This window comes from Phacochoerus africanus, chromosome 9 (assembly GCF_016906955.1).
Source record: "Phacochoerus africanus isolate WHEZ1 chromosome 9, ROS_Pafr_v1, whole genome shotgun sequence".
In the NCBI taxonomy this organism is placed as follows: Eukaryota; Metazoa; Chordata; class Mammalia; order Artiodactyla; family Suidae; genus Phacochoerus; species Phacochoerus africanus.
Window position 1 is genome coordinate 24,063,818 of NC_062552.1, and position 18,388 is coordinate 24,082,205.

Here is an 18,388-nt window from a genome sequence, read left to right on the forward strand (position 1 = left end):
AAGAAACGTGTTCTAAGGACGGTGAATCTTCTTTTTTTTTTTTTTGGCCTCCCCTTGGCATATGGAGTTACCTGGCCAGGTATCTGATAGGGGTATCTGTTGCGATCTAAGCTGCAGCTGCAGGCAATCGGCTTTACTAAGTGTGGGTTGGGCTTGTGGAATTTAGGAAGTTACTGCCGTCTTGTGGCCAATCCTAGAAACAACAGCCTAGAAACATGTTCTAGGGACAGTGAAATTCCCCTTTTTTTGGCTGTCCCTCCAGCATATGGAGTTCCCAGGCCAGGGATCAGATCCCAAGTGCTGTTGAGACCTAAGCCACAGCTGTGGCAACACCGGATCCTTAACCCACTGTGCCAGCCTGGTCTGGGGACTGAATATGTGTCCCAGTGCTCCCAAGACGCTACCTATCCCATTGCTCCATTCCGCCACAGTGGGAATGAAAAAACAAAGCCCTTCGGATGATTCTGATGGAACGCTAAAAGGTTAGAAACCACTCTTCTCAACTCTTGCCTCAATATCCCTATATGCTCCCTTTCCCCATAAAACGTAACCTACTGATTTCTAATTGCATAATAGCAGAACTTAACTATTTAATCCTCTCCATCTTCTGCTTTCTAACCCTCGTTTAAATTCCTTCCCTAAGCTACTCTGCAGGCTGGCAGATCAGCTACAATCCATGTGTCTGAACCTCCTGCAGCTCAGCCAATCTGTGAGTTCTGGATCCCCAGTGTCTCACTGCACGGGAGCTCCCCTGTACCCTGCGGTGTTTCATATTCACAGCACTCCTTCACCAGTTCTTTCTTCCCTTTTTAGGGCCACACACACAGCATATAGTTCCCAGGCTGGGGGGTCTAAGTGGAGCTACAGCTGCTGGCCTACACCACAGCCATAGCAACGCCAGATCTGAGCCATGTCTGTGACCTACACCACTGCTCACAGCAACGCTGGATCCTTAACTCACTGAGCGAGACCAGGGCTCAAACCCACAACCTCATGGTTCCTAGTCGGATTCTTTTCTGTGTGCCACGATAGAAACTCCCTTCACCAGTATTTAATACCAACAAAGTATTGAAAACTACATTCCACAGAGGTTTATATTAATGTAACCTCAAGTGCAGCTAAGTAACAGTAAAGAGTCCAGGAGTTCCCATCATGGCTCAGCAGAATCGAATCTGATTAGCATCCATGAGGTTGCGAGTTTGATGCCCCGGCCTTGCTCAGTGGTTTTAAGGATCTAGTATTGCCGTGAGCTGTGGTGTAGGTTGCAGACGTGGCTCGGACCTGGCATTGCTGTGGTGGTATAGGCCAGTGGCTACAGCTCCAATTCGACCCTTAGCCTGGGAACCTCCATATGCCACAGGTGTGGCCCTAAAAAGACAAAAAAGTCCAAATACACCGGGGGTTAAATAAGTTGCTTCTCTTTCCACTGTTTATTATTAATGTACAAAATATACAAAACCAAAAGAAAAAGAAAAATACTCATCCTCAAATCCATTGTGGCTCTAACCATTTACCCTGCACAAAACCCAACCAATCCACTGTTTTCATAGAAAACAACTGATGCTGAGACAGGTGAAGGAAAGGGCTGGAGAGGGCCAGTCACCCTAACGAATCCACCCAGGAAGGCACCTGGTGGGGACTCAGAGGTGGCTGACAGGGCAAGGGAGCTGGAGGCCTCCCCCGACAAGGTTCCAGGTAGGGGCCAGGAGCGCACTCACTCCTGAAGGCAGTGCATGTAGTGTGACTGTCAGGCCCAGCACGCCGGGCTTCAGTTGATGAAAAGCTGGTCTCACTGAAGTGTTTTAATTTCCAGAATGAGCCGTAGGCAAGGGTGGACCGCCACAAAGAGCCACCCCTAGGCCAGCTCAGACTTGACTGGATGCAGATAGGAATTTGCCATCATCGAACCCAGCCAGACCCATGCCGCAAACTCGGCTCTTCAGACGGTCGCAGTCATTAGAGAAAGAATTCAGAACGGATGGCTGGAGGGGGGTGGGGGGGCGAGGTGTGTTCCGGACTCAAATCCAGCCAGACCGAGCCCCTCCGTGCAGAGGGAGGTAGAGCACCCCTTACCACCTCCACCCCGCAGGGAGGAATATCCGTGGCTGGGATGATCTCACACGCGTCGGGACCCAGCGCAGGAGAGCAGAGGTGGGCTCTGGCCTCGCCAGCTTCAGGTTCTCCGGCACGCAGGGTCACACCGGGGAGGGAGGGGCTTGGGAAACCGGGCAACTCTCCTCAAAAAGTGAAGCCAACTGGGTCTCCTCTTCAGTCCAGGGTACAGAATGTGTCCAGTCTCTCCTCCCCAGACTGGAGGGAAATATGTACATCGATGCGCACCAGTGATCAGAAAACCCCCAGGAACCCAGGCAGGTGGGCGCTGAGGGGGCCAGCTCCTCATCGGCTGGGGGCAGGGGACAGTGGGCCTCACAGAAGCCATAAAAGGGTGGAAGGAGCCAGGCTGCAGTCCGCAGGGCTGTGTGCGGGTGGGCGGGCGGTCCTAGGGCAGGGGGGGCCCATTGACACCCGGGTGGTAGAAGGCACAGTTGTTCTCGTAGCGGCAGTTGCCCTTCATCATGAAATGTCGACAAACGGGGCGCTTTGACATGTCTGTGGGAACGAGGGGGGAATGACGGTTAGAATAGCTCAGAGGTCAGTGCCACCCTCGCGGCAGCAGTCCAAGCCTCCTGAGAAGCATCTTTCAGCGACACCAAGCTTGGGGACCTGGGGGAAGGGCAAAAGGTAGGAGCTGCCAGGCATGATGGGAACTGGGAACGAGGTGACCCGGGGTTCTGCCTGCCACACCTGAGGTAGTGACAGCCCCCCCGCCAACGCCTGTATGGGACACCAAGAGGCATACAAGGGGACAGGGAGCATCCTCACCTCCTCCGTGGTTGTGGCCTCCATCATGCCCTCGGTGGCCCCCTCCTCCGTGACCAGGGCCATCATGGCCACGGTGTTCATGAGGTGGCGGCCCTCTATGGTCGTGGCCTCGGTGACCAGGGACATCATGAGGCCTGTGGCCATGGGGCCCCCCATGTCCAGGGCCTTCATGGGGCCGATGTCCACCACCAGCACCCATTCCTCCGCCAGGGCCTTCGTGGGGGCGATGTCCACTGCCTCCACCCATGCCACCGCCGGGACCTTCATGGGGGCGATGCCCTCCACCCATGCCCCCGCCAGGGCCTTCGTGGGGGCGATGTCCCCCACCCATGCCCCCGCCAGGGCCTTCGTGGGGGCGATGTCCACTGCCGCTGCTCATGCCCCCGCCAGGGCCTTCATGGGGACGATGCCCACCGCCTCCAACCATGCCCCCGCCGGGGCCCCCTCGTCCATTAGGCGGTCCTCCACCAGAGCGCCCTCCTCTGGCCCCTCGGAATGGAGGAGGAGGAGGAGGAGGTTCATTTCCTCCTCGGCCACCGCGTCCTCTATGGTATGGTCCAGGACCTGGTCCTGGTCCCCCTCGCATCGGGCCACCCCGCATGGGGTCACCCGGGCCATCCCAGAAGGGATCACCCCCCCGGGGAGGGGGTGGGGGGCCCAGGAGACGAGGACCCACTGGCCCACCAGGGCCCCCAGGGCCTCCATGGGGACCTATTGGGGGAGGAAAGGGAGAGAGACAGTATCAGCTGCCTGTCACACCCAAGGATTGCCACTCCCAGCTTTCATCACCCCTGTAGCATCACCAGACCCAAAGTACAGGGACAAGCCCATTCCACCCTCTCCCCCACTACCTACCAGGCATAGGCCCCCCGGGCCCAGGGGGGAAATGCTGCATGCCCTTAGGGCCCCCAGGGCCTCCTGGGGGGAAACCATTGGCGATCGGACCAGGGCCCAAGAGTCCATGGGGCACTGTTAATGCAAAAGGAACAAAGCCGTGAGCAGGGGCTGCTGGAAGAGCAGCACGGCGTCTCCCCACTTAGGTGTGCCCGGCCGACCCCCAGACCAACCTGGCAGAGCACCACGCTCTCTGTTCAGTCTTCCCCTCCCACGTCTTGCTGCCCAGTGGCAACACCCCTGCTCCCCCAACTCCACTGCAGGCCTGCTGGCCTGGGCCCCGGGGCTGGCGGGGAGCATTACCCAGCATCTGCTTGATCTTGTCCGAATAGTCGGGTTGCTTCAGCAGCTCCTCTGAGGGATGACTGTTAGGGCTACCCTGGGAGGCAAGGTCGGGAGGGAACAAGGTCAACCGAGGACAAGGGCAACAAGCAGTCGAGGTAGGAAAACCCGAGGGGGAAGTAAGCGGGAAGGGGAGGCGAGGGCTGAGGAGAAAGGGAGCGGGAAAGGGGCCGGGGCTCATACCATGATGGACGTGAGGATCTCCTGGACATTGATGCCGCCTCCTCCGGGACCCTGGGGGCTCTTCCCGGCACCCATGCTCCCCATAAGATTGGCCAGGACAGGAGGCAGTTTTGAACCACCTGCCCCATCGGGTGAGCCACCGGCACCCCCAGGCTCCAAGGTCTCAACATATGGGGTCTCATCCATGGAACATTCCTGAAAGAACAGGGAACAACCAGGACCAAAAAAGAATGAAGAGTCAGTCTCACATGAAAGATGCGTTAAAATTAATCACACCCCTCATCACCATATAACCTTCACTCACCTCATCTAGGGGGATGAGTTTTGGGGGGACGGGTTCATAGGGCTCAGGATCAGGCTCATGAGGACTGTCAGGAATGCCGCAGGTAACAGAAAAAAGAAGCATGACAGTCAAATTATTTATTCAAGCCCTCCTCTTCCCTCCCACCCCCACCTGCTTGCGACTCACCCCAGAGCAGAGCAAGTGCCTCTCTAAGGCTTAATGTCCCAAGAAGGGAGCCCCTATTCTGCTCACCTCTCCTTGTTCAGGAAGAGCTCCTGAAGGATCCCCTTCTCCCGCTCAGCCTGGATGTACCGCTCCTGGCTGTTGCTTCCAGGGGTGACGAGAGGCGAGGGCAGCACCAGAGGCCGGGGGCAGACCCAGGGCACCTTCTCCTCCATGTTGTCGTGGCTCAGACGCCGGGCCGTCTCAAACGCGTGTCGGTCTGACAGTATCTCTCGCTTGGCTGCCTCGCCAAAGTCCTTGATCTTATTCACATTAACTATGGGCCAGGAGAAAAGAAGCAAGAGGGAAGTAAGCCCCACCAAGCCCTTCTGAACCTGCCTACAGCCCACCTGCCACCCTGCCTACTTGATCTCTAACCTCGTTCAGTCTCATCCAGCTCAAAATAGAAATACTCTCTCAGTTTGCCCTCCTCAGGCCACGTCACAGTTTTCCTCTTCCTGCCTTTCCGTGTCAGCTGGCTGGGATCTCCAGGACTCTCCACTGGCTTTGCATCCAGAGCTCCTGGCTCCAAAGAGGCTGCAAGCAGGAGTGGTTTCAGACCGGATCCTTCCTTCTAGAAAACCCCCCAACCTGAGCCAGTGTCTAGACTTACCCGTATCCATGAGCTCCGGGACTTCGACAGGGGGAACTGGGGTCCCGGGACGGTCTGTGTCCATAGCCTCCGAAGGAGGTGCTGGCTCTGGGGAAGAAGGTTTGGCTGTGCTTGGTTCTGTGCTTGTTTTCCCTTCAAATGGGCTCGGCTATTGTGAAAGAAAAAGAAGTGAATGAGCGGACAGGAAAGCCAAGGTCAAGGCCAGGCAGTTAGTCCACGGTCCAGGCAGTATTCCCATCAAGCAGGTCCCCTGAAGGACGGCTCTGTCTCTTGTCTGCCCCCACCAGCCTACACCTGAGACACAGCTCCTCTGTCCTCCCCACGTGCCCAGCTGCCGCACCCTCCCTTCCCCTGGACCTCTTCTACCCGGGCACTGGCACCTACTGCCTAGCGCCCATACCTTGGCCGCTGTGGGTGACAGCACCTTCTTCTTCTTCTTAATTTTGATGCCTGGAACAGGGGCTGAATTGAGCGCATCTAGAAAGCCCAGGCCCTCCATAGCTGCAAAAGAAAAAGGCATAAGATGGAATCAGCAGACCTTCTCCATTATCCTAATTCCCACAAAGTCTGAACAGAAAACCGGCCAACAGAGACCCTGCCCTGTGCTTATTTGGACACAACAGGCTCCAGGTGGCCAGAAAGCGTATGTAGGTTTCACACCACAAATTCTCGCCATTATGCCTTTTTTTTTTTTTTTTTTTTAATTTGTGGTCACACCCTTAGCATATGGAAGTTCCAGGGACTGAATCCAAGCTGCAGCTGCAACCTGAGCCGCAGCTATGGCAATGCCGGATCCTTTAATCCACTGCACTGGGCCGAGGATCGACCCAAGCCACTGCAGTTGGATTCTTAACCCACTGGGCCACAGGAGTAACTCCTATCTTTTTTATTTTTTTCTTTTTTGGCTGCCCCACAGTATATGGAGTTCCCAGTCCAGGGATCAGATCCATGCCGTAGTTGTGACCTAAGATGCAGCTGTGGCCACAATGGCTCCTTAACCCACTGTGCCGGGCTGAGGATCAAACCTATGTCCCAGTGCTCCCAAAATGCTGCCGATCCTGCTGCACCACAGCGGGAACTCCCTATCTTTTATTTAAGGCAGGCAAGTTGTGGCCTTGGATATGAATCAGAGCTCAGGTAACTGACAAGGCCAGTCGCCAGGAACATGACAGATCACCTTGCCAGCTGGGAGTGCCCCAACCAGCCCTGCCTGCCTACCTCATCTCTAAAATTACTCCTAATCCAGTGTGTTCACAACAGTGGCTTGGGGCGCCCAAGCAGTGACCCAAGCCACTACTGCGGCACAGGTTCGATCCCTGGCTGGGGAACTTCCGAATGCTGCAGGTGGGGCCAAAAAAATAAATAACTCCTAAATAAAATAACTCCTAAGTAACCCTATGAAGCACTGCTATAAAGGGAATTCCAGAGTTGCAAACATTAAAGGACACCAAAAACTCAAGTGAAAACTGGAGGAAAGTGTCTCCTTCCCACAGAGCTTGCTCCCATTTCCCAGCGCAGCCCCCCGTTTTTGACTCACGCTGTGGTGGGATGATCTTCACTTTGATCTCTTTGGTGGCATTGGGGGTCGTGTTGAGTGGCTTGTACCTCTTCTCTGCAGGGGGGGCAGCATCAACCAGGGCAGCTGTGGAGCTGTGAGAAAGAGAACCGTCAACTGCAGCTGACTCGCCCCTTCTCTCCCCCCAACATGCACAGACCCGGCCATTCGAAAACCCACAACACGGTCCGCACCTCTGACGCTTGAGCGGGATGGGTTTAAGGTTGTACTTGTCAGAAACCACCACTGCACTGGCATTCTTCTTCACGGGCACCAAAGACGGGGTCTCCAGCTCCAGGCCTGGGGGAGGAAAGACGTGCTGCTGGGGCTGGACTCACTCCACCCACTCCTGACTCTTCCTCCCTTCACCTTCGTCTCGCCTTATAAACCCCATGACGATTCACCCACTGTCCTCCTTCGTCTACAGACTGGGTCACTGTACCATTAAGTCCAACTCCTCCACTGCAAGCCTCGGTCGTGCATGTCCCCGCAGAGGCCCGCCAGCAGCCTTACCGGTGGAACGGAACTTGGCGTGACTGGGCGCCGTGGTGCGGAGAGACTTAGGCTTCTCCCTCTTCTTCTCTGGGGCCTCCTCGGCCCGGGTCTCTGCCTTCACCTCAGTCAACGGTCGCTCAGGAGGGGTGGTTCGACTCTTTCCCTCTTCTTTGCGTTTCTTCTTATCTTTCTCTGTTGTGGAAAGACAGAGCAGAAAAAGATTTCACTTACAGAGGAGAGAGACAGTCAGTCGGAGGTAAAGCAGGCTAGAGGCACGAAGGCCACGTCCCAGGGGAAAGAAATACCAGGGATAAAGGACCCAGGAGCTTACCAGCAGGCTGGGTGCTGCTCTGGGAGCGGATGACAGCCATCCAGTCACTGACAAGGACCGAGGCCAATTTCCGGAGCTCTGTGGGTGAGAGAAAAGGCCAATGGCAAAATAATGTAAGATATTATTCTTCCAGTAACTGAAAACAGACATGTTTGAAATATACATAAAAATCTGTGTAATGGGAAAAGGAACCCAGAGTTTGTTTTTTGCTTTTTAGGGCTGCATCCACAGTACATGGGGGTTCCCAGGCGTAGGGGTCGAAGCAGAGCTGCAGCGGTCAGTCTACACCACAGCCACAGGAACACGTGATCCAAGCCGAGTCTGCGACCTACACCTCAGCTCACAGCAAGCTGGATCCTTAACCCACTGAGCAAGGCCAGGGATCCAACCCACATTCTCGTGGATACTAATTAGGTTCTTTACCACTGAGCCATGACAGGAACTTGCATTCTTTCCTGTTGAGGAAGAGTTCTTCTTTATGTAAAAACCTTGTCAGGAGTTCCTCTCGTGGCTCATTGGAAACAAATCTGACTCGTATCCATGAGGATGCAGGTTCACTCCCTGCCCTTGCTCAGTGGGTTAACGATCTGGCGTTGCCGTGAGCTGTTGTGTAGGTTGCAGACGCGGCTCGGATCCCGCATTGCTGTGGCTCTGGTGTAGGCCGGTGGCTACAGCTCCGATTGGACCCCTAGCCTGGGAACCTCCATATGCCGCGGGAGCGGCCCAAGAAATAGCAACAACAACAACAACAAAAAGACAAAAGACAAAAAAAAAAAAGAAAAAGAAAAAAGAAAAAAATTCCCCAAACTGAGCATTCCTACTACCAAAGGAAAGGAAAGCTAAGGAATGTTTTTCACTTAATCCTGTGAGTTGAAACAAAATCAGGACTCTTTCATCTTAGAATACATTTCCTGTGTTTTCTCCTCTAGCTCAAGGAGCTACAGATAGGCTTGCCCAGGCCTAGATGCTCCCTCCACACAAAACGGCCAAAGGCTTTTTTCCACAGGGACCTAGGACACTATTCCCAGAGATGAAGAGCAAGCCTGTATTCGGCTGCTCGGGGACCAGCTCTGCTACAATACTGCTCTCTCGCAGGAAACTAGTGTCTTGTGCTCCTGGTTTATACCTTGGGCATAAAATCTTTGGGTTATTTCTTTTGTTCTCTAAAGAAGAGCCTGTGACTTTCTGGACCCAGGCTTTGTCTTCAAGCCAGAACAATATGGCCCTCATCAGGAGCCCCCAAAACCCTCTGTCTTAGAAAAGGAAAGAATCGAGCCAAAAAAAAAAAAAAAAAAGAGTTTCCATTGTGGCGCAGCAAAAACGAATCCGACTAGGAACCATGAGGTTTCAGGTTTGATCCCTGGCCTTGCTCAGTGGGTTAAGGAACCGGCGTTGCCGTGAGCTGTGGTGTAGGTCGAAGACGAGGCTTGGATCCTGCGTTGCTGTGGCTGTGGCGTAGACCGGCGCCTACAGCTCCGACTAGACCCCTAGCCTGGCAACCTCCTTATGCCGTGAGTACGGCCCTGAAAAGACAAAAAAAGCCAATAAAAAGAAAAAGAAAAAAAGGAAAGAATTGGTTGCTATCAAAGCTGCGATACAGTCCAGGAGTCGGGATTCTGCCCGTGCTCTATAGCAGAATGAGCATTATCTGTTGTTAGGAAAATAGAAATTGAGGGTCCTAGAATATGCTATATTTATTTAGAAAAACAGAAGTAAATGATGACAAGACATTTTAGGATGAAACTATTTCTCCTGAAGAATTTTAAGTGTGTGCCTTTTACATCAAAAGATTTTTAGAAACAAAGGTGACTGAGCGGAAGTAGCAGAGGAAGGCCCAGGACAGAGAGGAGGGACTGGTGGCCCTTACCTTCATCCTCACTTGACTTGCTCAGCTGTTTCACCAGCTTGGCTGTGTTGTTCTAGGGGAGACAGGGAACAGCAGGAAGCTCAGCGCCAGGCGTAAACGCAGCCCCCTCAGAGCTAACAACCCACGGACTCTCGAGCTCTTGAACGGTGACTAACGCTGAGACAGCACTTTACCTCTAACAAAGCCTTTGGAAACATGGTCTTAACAGCTTAAGGCCACCCAGATACGTTCAATTATGCCCATCTTACAGATGAGAAAATCAAGGCTTTGATTTAGGAAGTTCCCCATATTACACACCTATTAAAGGTGATAAGCTCAAACCAAATATTCTGGTTTAAAATTCCTACTTTTTTCTTTTTCAGGCCACACCTGCGGCATTTTTTCCCCACCATTCTACCCCACAGGCCCAAGAGTGTAACCACACCAGGGTCTCTGTCAGTTTTTCGTCTGCTAGGCTAAACCAAAAGGGAAGAACCATGACTGGGAAGACTGAGGGTACCTGCTTGAGATGGTCAACAGTGAGCGGTAGGTGCTGCAAGGTGAGCAGGATTTGCTGCAAGAGGGGAATGTTGTTGGTTGTCTTCGAGTATGTCAGCCAATTGTTGAGAAGCTTGTAACCACCAACATCGATAAACCTGCAGGCAGGGAGGAGGATCTGTAATGCCCTTCGGGGTCCTGGGAGTTCACCCCACACACTGAGTCCCCCGTCAATGACCCAGGAACCCTGTGCCTCACCTCCCCTGCCTTCTAACTACATCTTCCCATCCCAGCCGCCCAGGTCCCCACTTACTTGACCAGTATTTCTGGTGAACGAGTCTGCAGGAGAATGTTCAAGTAAGTGCATCGACTCACCATCTTTCGTGCTTCCTTCATCAGACTGTAAGAGATGAGTTAAGGTCAGAAGTGCAGCAGTCAGAGTAGAAGGCTGTCTACTCTGCGGGAGCGCCTAGAGACCCTGATGCCTTGGGACTTTGCTGCAGAGCTGGGGGAGGTCACAGAGGCCACTAGAAGGAAGGGGTGGGTCAGGAGCCATGTGGAAACCCACCCAAGGATGGAAAACAACTGAGGGGACACACTGAAGCCTCCGATCTGGGGAAGTGAGCGTCACTGCATCCCTCGCACACAGGACACATCGGATTCTGCTTCGGGGGAATACTTCTAGCCTTCAACTACAATCTATCTCTTCAAATGTGATTGGCATTGGCTCAGTCTCTTGCTTTCTCCAGAAAAACTTGAGGATCTCTGAAGGAAAATGACGTTCTGGGCATACAGAACATGACCCAAAACAGAACCAAGAATTCGGACACCTGGCTCCTGTTTCCTTCCTTCCGCTGGGACTTTGGCTCTCCAAATACCCAGATTCCATAAGGCCAGGGACAAGGAATCAGCTTTCTCTATCGCTAGTCCTAACATAACTGGATTTGAATCTCAGTCCACTGACTCCCTTTCCTCTCAAGGAACACTCACTGCTGTCTGCCGTAACTACCACCACATGGAGTATCTTCTGCTCACGACAAATTCAAAGGGTACAGACTTACCTGAAGATCTTTGAAATCCCATCCACACTCTTGACTTCCCCATCTCGGTTAAGGAAGCTATCCAGGCCCTTGAGAAGCTCTTTGGGGTCTATGGGACCTGAACCCATGTTGGAGGTTTCTAAGATGAGAGAATAAAACAAATCCCAGAATAAATGGGTGGCAAGGACAGTGCCAGTTGTCCACTAATAAGTTATTCCATCTCTACATTTGACAATTAACAGTGGCTAATTATCCAAGCTATATTCAAATGTACACACCATTTTCTACCTAAGAAAAATCCAAACAAACTATTGTTACTACCGAGAAAACAGTCCTGGCGGGCAGAGCACGGGGTTGGTTAACACACAACTGAAGGGAAGACAGGCTGGAGGCCAGAGGTAGCCTTTACCTCTCCTCTAGCTCCCAGGCACAGCCTTCCAAGACAGCTCAACCTCACCACACTGTATGCACATCCCCCAAACAAACACTTAACTCTCCAAGGCACTTTTGCTTATTAGGTCCTGTTTCTCCTTAGCTGCTGATAAATCTGGTTTTTTTTTTTTTTTTTAAAGCAAATATATAGCTTGATAAGTACTGGACCATTGTGGGTACTTGAGCTAAGTGCCTTCTAAGAGTCAATTCCTTTCCATCTTAGTCCATAAAGAGTCCATCTCCACATGTGGCAGGATATGTTCTGCTTGAACCAGGAGATAATCAGCTAAAGCTGTAGATGGAAGAGAAGAAAATGACACTTGAAAACCGAACCTCTCCCCACATAAGTTTGGGGTAGCTCCCCAAAATAGACAAATGGATGTAAAGGATATTAAGTAGGTCCTCCTAAGCCTTGAACAGAATGTCACTCATTAGCCAAACACTGCACACGTTTTTATTGTTTCAGAGTTAACGGCAAGAATGCACTGTGGTTTCAAAAGCAAAGATGCGACTCTGACCCCCATTTTCCACCTAAATCACACCACCATCCAAGATTCCCCAAGGAATGCTTGAAATTAGAAACTATGGGGCCAAAAAGAATGGAACAAATCAAACGAGAAGCTGGGAAAATGCCATTAAATGTTAAGTAGCTACTCTAGACCAGGTTAGAAAAGGAATTAATTAAAAGCTAAACACAGCTGTTATGAGACAGAGACATGTAAAGCAATTCCTAGGCCAGAACCCAAGCTCAAGACAGGTCACTCAGAATCAATATGGTTCTGATTAGGATTGTTATCCACAATGCCCCTAAACACTGGCTTCTGAGCAGAAAAGAAAGCCACTTCAGTAATATCGACACTTGGGAGATAAGAGGAACGCTCTGGGAGAAGGTGGCAAGGAGCAAACAGCTTCCCGCATCTAGTACAGAGACAACAGACGGGAGCCCAGCAGAAGGGTGGGGAAAAATCAGTGTTTTACCAAGACGACTATATTTCCTGCAGAAAAGAAAACAGGCTTCTTATAAGATCATGTTAATTAGTTCTATTTGTTCTCAAACCAGAAGAGAAAAACAAGCATAACAATCTCATCCTTTTAATCCCAACGAAAAGGTTAATAAATGTTTACATTGACAGGTCCTAACAACCTAGGTGAGAAGAAGCAGAGGCAGTGGAGGAACCTGGTTCCTGAGACTATAACCTGTGGTCTGAATAGAGGAAGAGGAGATAAGGTAAGAAACACTGAGAGGTGAGCAAACCCGGGTTAATTGTGTTGTTGCTGCTGTCTGGAATCTCCATGAGGTCAGGTAGAACCTGAGGTCCGAGGAAAAACATTCAAGTCCAATACCAGATAAATCACAAGTTCACAGGCCAAATCCACTTGTGTGGCAATATTTACACACAGAGACAAACATGGGGATAAAGGAATTTCCCCCTTGTAATAAGACACTACGAAGTAAGACAGACACTACAAGGAAAGATAGAAATACAATAAAGGAATGCATAGAGCAGATTTCCCATCTGCTGGAGACTGAAAAGGCAATAAGCAAGTCCAAAGTAATTGTACTTATCATCAGCAACAAAATATACACAATTTGACCAACAAGCCTTCAATTAAACTAATTTCATTTCAACCCGTGTCCCCTAAACCCAGCTGGCCGGTCAGATTCAAACCCAGAGTTGAATACACAGCACCTTGGAGAACTCCCTTTTGCACATCCACCCACCAGTTAAGCCAACAGGTCTGCTCCTGGCACCTCCTTCAGAAACAAAAACTGTCACCTGAGCTTCAATGTTCCTGTGCCTGAGGGTGGGAGACAAGAGAATAACCACCTTTGAAGCCAGTGAGTTCACAGCTAAATTCTGTCCAAGTGTCTTCTGCTGGGAATGGGACCCAGGGACAACTTTTTAATACCCATTCAGAACAAACAAAAATGAAAGACATTAATAGTCAAGGACAGCTAGGAGACAAAGCCGAAGAAAGGTTAAATATTCACTTTCTGCTATATTTTCCCAAGTATTTATATTCTGGAAATGGAATTAACAAAACTAAATTTTGTCTCACAAGCACCAATCATGTGGTTTTAAAATGTAAGTGGATTTTCTCATGATGGTTTCCCTCCAGGCAGCTTAGTTTTCACTCATTTAAAATGAAGGACCCCAAGTGTCTTAATAAGCTAATTTCCTTATTTTGAAGTCAGTACATTAGAAAGAATTTCCAAGGCACTCAAGTGGAAAGGAATGAAGAGCCTAAATTCCTGGCACAGGCCTCCAGCAGAAAAGGCAGATGAGCTGACCAGGAAAGAAGGGGCAGTGACCCAGGGTCACAATGGATCTGGAGCCTGGAGTCAAAGTTTCAGAAAGCTTCCTGGGACCAAAATAATCCAGGACATGCTATGTTTTAACCTCCTTGAAGGAAGAACATATGGGGGTGGGGCGCAACCTCTGGCATTATCTCCCCCTTGTCCTAAAGCTGGGCTCTCCTCACTGAGGACGCTGCCGGCAGAGATGTGCACTGACACAAAGCGCTGGGGAATTCTCTACCTTCTTAGAGATAAAAAAATTAAGCCTCAAAGTGATGTCAACGCCTGCCCCCAGATGAATTTTACTTGAGTTATTGATTAAATAAGGTGAAAAATATCTAGCTTGCTCAAGTTTTTACATACCCATCGCCAAACGAAACAACTGAATTGGTTCAGGACAAAAATTCAATGCAAGGTTAAAAACAATCACAACACTCTGCTAACAAAGGTGAAAGGAGTCCCAGATTTACCTTAACTTAGAGGCCTTAGCACGTCTGGAAATGAAACGCTTCGTAGTTAGCCCCTTACACTCCCCCTTTCTTTTCTCGGTAACTGAGGCATTTCCTAGTCTGACTCAGCAGTGGGTTGAATTACGTCTCTCAGGCGATTCACAAGGCCGCAGCTCTCTCCAAGGAGTTAGCTCCCACCCCTCAAAGTCATTCAGAAAACCTGGCAGCCCATGCCCTCCCAAGAGCTTATCCTACTTTCAGCAAGGGATAATCACCCCAGCCCCACTCAAAGGACAGGATCCCCGGATCTCTGGCCACAAACTACAAGGTTCAGGTTCTCCAAGGTTCTCTGGATGGATCTGGTTTCCCTTAGAAGAGCTTTTCCCCCATCTCCCATGTTAAGGTAGATCTTCTTTATTAATCCCCTGCTCACTAGAGATCAGGAACCCCAGTGGGTAGAATGTTCAGCTCCCAAGGAAGGTATGCTGCAGAGGCACATGGCAAACTGCTTAAAAGATAAAAAACTTGAGGTCAGTAGGACATGTGGAAGAGTCCCTCCCATCCAATCCAGAAGGTTAAGTAATAAGCTAAGAATCCAGCCCCAGTAGAAAATTAGCCCTGGAAGTCTCACCAAGTCACCAGAGAACAGCTGTACAAAATGGCTTTCCACTTCTGCCTAGAACCTTCAGGCTTCAGGGCAGGACTTTAGAAAAATGAAAAGTATATGGAGGGTCTGATAAAGATTTGACTTCAGAAAAGTTGGAGGAAGAAAGGTAAGAAAGGGACAGGACACCCAATAACCACCCGCAGGGGGGCATGGCTTTTCAACATGCACCAATCGCTACAGCACTGTACAAGTTGAAAAACGAAGAGGACATTATTTTCCCATTGCTTTTAAGGAATTTTAGAAGGAAAAAAATTCAAAGGGTGGCTCTTTGGAAAAAAAGAAATGAAGGTTGTGAAACGTAATACCAGAAAGGTTTTGCTTACCAGAAACCGTAGCTGGATTCCCCCTGCCTCGAGTTTACAACTGCCGCCTCCTTTCCTAAAGATTCACTTCTCATCCTAGTACCAATGTACAGGAGCTAAGCAACTGGAGAACGTGACACAGCACTGAACACAAAGAGCTCACCCCCAAACCCGGAGGTGGGAATAAGGGTGATTTAGAAGAAAGTCCTCAAGGTCCCACTCTCCCCCAGATTCTCATTATACAAAGTGACCAAATGCAAGAGGCCCAAGGGCTGGCTTCTGAGCAGAAACGGCACATTTCAGGGTCATTAGGCCCCAGTTACCTACTGCAGTTACGCTTTCACAAGCCCTGTCTCTTTCCCCTGTATCCCCCAACACACGCTCACACACACGCTCCCCCAAAAAGCTCCCAGACTTAAAGTATAGCTGTTTGGTTTCCCACCCATGGCAACTAAAGCAAGGAACACTTCCAAAAGCAGTGGTGATGAGTGAATGGTGAAAATAAAAGCAACAGGCTCGGGACTGTTAAACACAAAAACAAAGAATTGCCCAAGGAGATGGACAGCTTTTAAGACCTAATTCCTGTAAGCTTTTAAGATAATGACTATGAAAGATTTTAAGAAAATAAGGAAAACGGCCTTTTCTGTTCTAACAGCAGCGTGCATAAGGAGTCCAGAAGGCATCAGCTCGGGGTGGAGTTTCAAGAGGGTGGAGGGAGGAGGAAGAAAGCTTATTACATCACCTTTCAATGCTGCTCCTCCCCCTTGACCAAGTTTCTAGGGCGGCCCTAAGCTCTGGATGGCAAAAGGGGGAGAAAAACAACAAAGAAGCAGGGACGCCATTTTGTAATGGAGAAGAGGACTCAAACTTAAAAAGCTATCCCCAGCTCTGCCGGTAGCTATTTACATTAAAAATCACCCCTTTTTAGTAAGAAAAACCAAAAAGCAGCCCCCCACTCTGTGCAGAAGTCTTTGACCTACTTTGAATCAGTTAAGAGCGTTGTGAAAATAAAAGCAATTAAAAAATTTAAAAAAGAACAATTTTCTGCGGGGAAGAATTGAATTTGCAATTGAGGTTCAACCTTACTATCGACCACCCCCCATCCTCCCTATAAAGGGAAAGGGGGAGGACTTGGACCCCTGTCAACAAATAGGGTTGAGGTGGGAGGACAGGAGAAAAATGGGTCAAGACACAACCTGCAACGCCGCTTGGAAGACAAAAGGACAAAGAAAGTCGCCATATTGAAGCAGGGAAGAAAAAAATTCCTTTTAACGACACAAATCTTTTAGAAAGCTAGCATTCAATTGCACTAAATGGCTTTTAAAATTATACTCCTGATTTCCACATTTCCCCAACCTTTCCACCCTCTACTTAACTGTATTATCCCCCCACCCCCGCCAAAAAGTATCAAGTTAAAAATGTTAATCACTTTTTCTGCTTTTAAATAACCTATGCAATCTGCAACAATTACAAGACATTTTTTACCTCCCCAACTATTATCTTGTATGTATTGGCACTAAGACTATATTTTGCCCTGAATTAAGTGTCTTGCAATCTTTATTCCTAGATTGCCACCTATATTAAGCACACAAATATACCCCAAGCAAATTACATCAAAATTGAGAGGAGTTAACAATCATTTAAAGTCATAGTAAACTACTATTTCTCTGCCCATCTCCTTACCCTGCAATCTTTATGTACAGATTGCTTATTAATCTGGCAAATTGAAAGGCGCCCTGCTCGTCTCACACACAAAGAAGTGGGACTTCTGGGCCACAAGATCCACCATCTTTTGTATGTGAGCTCATTAACCCTTTTGAAGACTGCAGCTAACGAGAGGAACGTAACTATTCCTCTTTATAAAAAAGTAAACACTTATGGCTTTGGCAGTCTGGAAATTGGCTGGATTACCAAGGGTTAACCATCAAAATCCTAACTTGCTGGCCCTCCCTCCACCCTCTCCTTGCCCGCACCAGGGCAGGGAAGAGGTAGGTGGTAGAGGAGAGAACACCACTGTTAAGACCCAAAGGCCCTTTTAATGGAGATTAAGCGACCGGATCGGTCCTTCTCCAGTTCTCTATTTGTTCTATGGTCTCATTTCGTCCTCTCATTATTTTTGGTTTCACAACGGGAAACGTTGATTTCTTGTTGCAAGGCTGGTTTTTGAAAATTCGACACTTACTATCCAATTTTTTTGCGACGTCAGCACCTCGGGCTCAGGGGGGGAGGGGGTTAAAATTTTAGAGAAAAAAAATAAAACAACCAACCAGGACCCAAAACTCAATTATTTGCGGGGCCTCATTGGATCAAAAAGTCTCTTTAAAAAAAATAAAGGCCAACTCAGTTTTCATTTCCCCCCCCACCCAACTCCATTTAGGGAGGGGGGTCGTAGAAAAAAAGTTCTGAGTGGATTCAAAAAAGTAAACGCTGGATGAGTGAATTTGAGTGGGTTTGGGAAGGGAGGGTGGTTGATTATTTTTGAAGTTATGTGGTGACGGTCCTTCGGCCACAGATTTCAAGTCCCAAGCAGCGTGGGCTGGTGGGGTGGGCAAGATAGGTGGGTAGGGGCAGAAGACACAAGTGGTTGGGCTGGTGGCTGCTGTTTTCCCTTTCCCCCCTCTCTCAGGATCCTTTCAAGGGCTTAGATGTTGCTGCGGCTTGTTTCTTTTTTCCTCGTGGCTGGCCTGTCTTTCTCCGAGAAAATTCAAACCTGGGATAAAAGGAACAAAAGGGAGAAAGATACAATCAATACGGGTTGCTCGGAAACGCCCCAAAATACCGTTTTTGTTGCCCGCAAACACCTCTGTGTCCCATCCCGAAAACAGCCGCTTAACACAAGTCATGGCTCCCAACTGAGCCTAGGCCGAACCCGTTTCCCAGGCCAAAAATGTCACCCTCCAACCGACAAAAAGGCGAAACTTACCTCTAAACGAACCCCAGAATGGCGGCTGCCCGCTCGGGCGGAGTCTTTTATACCCGGACGCCGCCCAACGCGCGCAAACGTGCCAGTGAAGCGCCCTTGTCGCGAGACATTGTGCGCGAGGCGTGAGTTCA

At 49.8% G+C, this 18,388-nt stretch overlaps 1 protein-coding gene across 2 annotated transcripts; it reads right to left on the bottom strand.

The window, feature by feature from the left end:
• Nucleotides 1-1,402: 1,402 nt before the first annotated feature.
• On the bottom strand, nt 1,403-18,333 carry PPP1R10 (protein phosphatase 1 regulatory subunit 10). Of its 2 annotated transcripts, XM_047797591.1 has the most exons (20): nt 18,258-18,333; nt 17,517-18,044; nt 11,207-11,324; nt 10,459-10,545; nt 10,168-10,303; nt 9,669-9,720; nt 7,802-7,879; nt 7,489-7,662; nt 7,170-7,275; nt 6,958-7,070; nt 5,821-5,921; nt 5,421-5,568; nt 5,186-5,344; nt 4,838-5,084; nt 4,607-4,670; nt 4,303-4,497; nt 4,081-4,156; nt 3,739-3,852; nt 2,884-3,594; nt 1,403-2,610 (listed from the first exon to the last, which is right to left on the bottom strand). In XM_047797591.1, the coding sequence occupies exons 3-20, from the start codon at nt 11,311-11,313 to the stop codon at nt 2,501-2,503; spliced, it is 2,778 nt and encodes a 925-aa protein (XP_047653547.1). In that variant the 5' UTR covers nt 11,314-11,324; nt 17,517-18,044; nt 18,258-18,333; the 3' UTR covers nt 1,403-2,500. The 2 variants fall into 2 exon arrangements, with proteins under 2 accessions (XP_047653547.1, XP_047653549.1); XM_047797593.1 differs by lacking the exons at nt 1,403-2,610; nt 18,258-18,333 and having other exon boundaries at nt 3,452-3,594; nt 3,951-4,156; nt 17,517-18,251.
• Nucleotides 18,334-18,388: the final 55 nt, after the last annotated feature.

Excerpts from the sequence above, each read along its gene's own strand:
- PPP1R10 (XM_047797591.1), bottom strand. The coding sequence starts at position 11,313 with ATGGGTTCAGGTCCCATAGACCCCAAAGAGCTTCTCAAGGGCCTGGAT. Across the intron at positions 4,157-4,302 it reads AGATCCTCACGTCCATCATG|GGTAGCCCTAACAGTCATCC; the intron begins GTATGAGCCCCG and ends CTTGCCTCCCAG. Across the intron at positions 3,853-4,080 it reads CAAGATCAAGCAGATGCTGG|TGCCCCATGGACTCTTGGGC; the intron begins GTAATGCTCCCC and ends TTGCATTAACAG.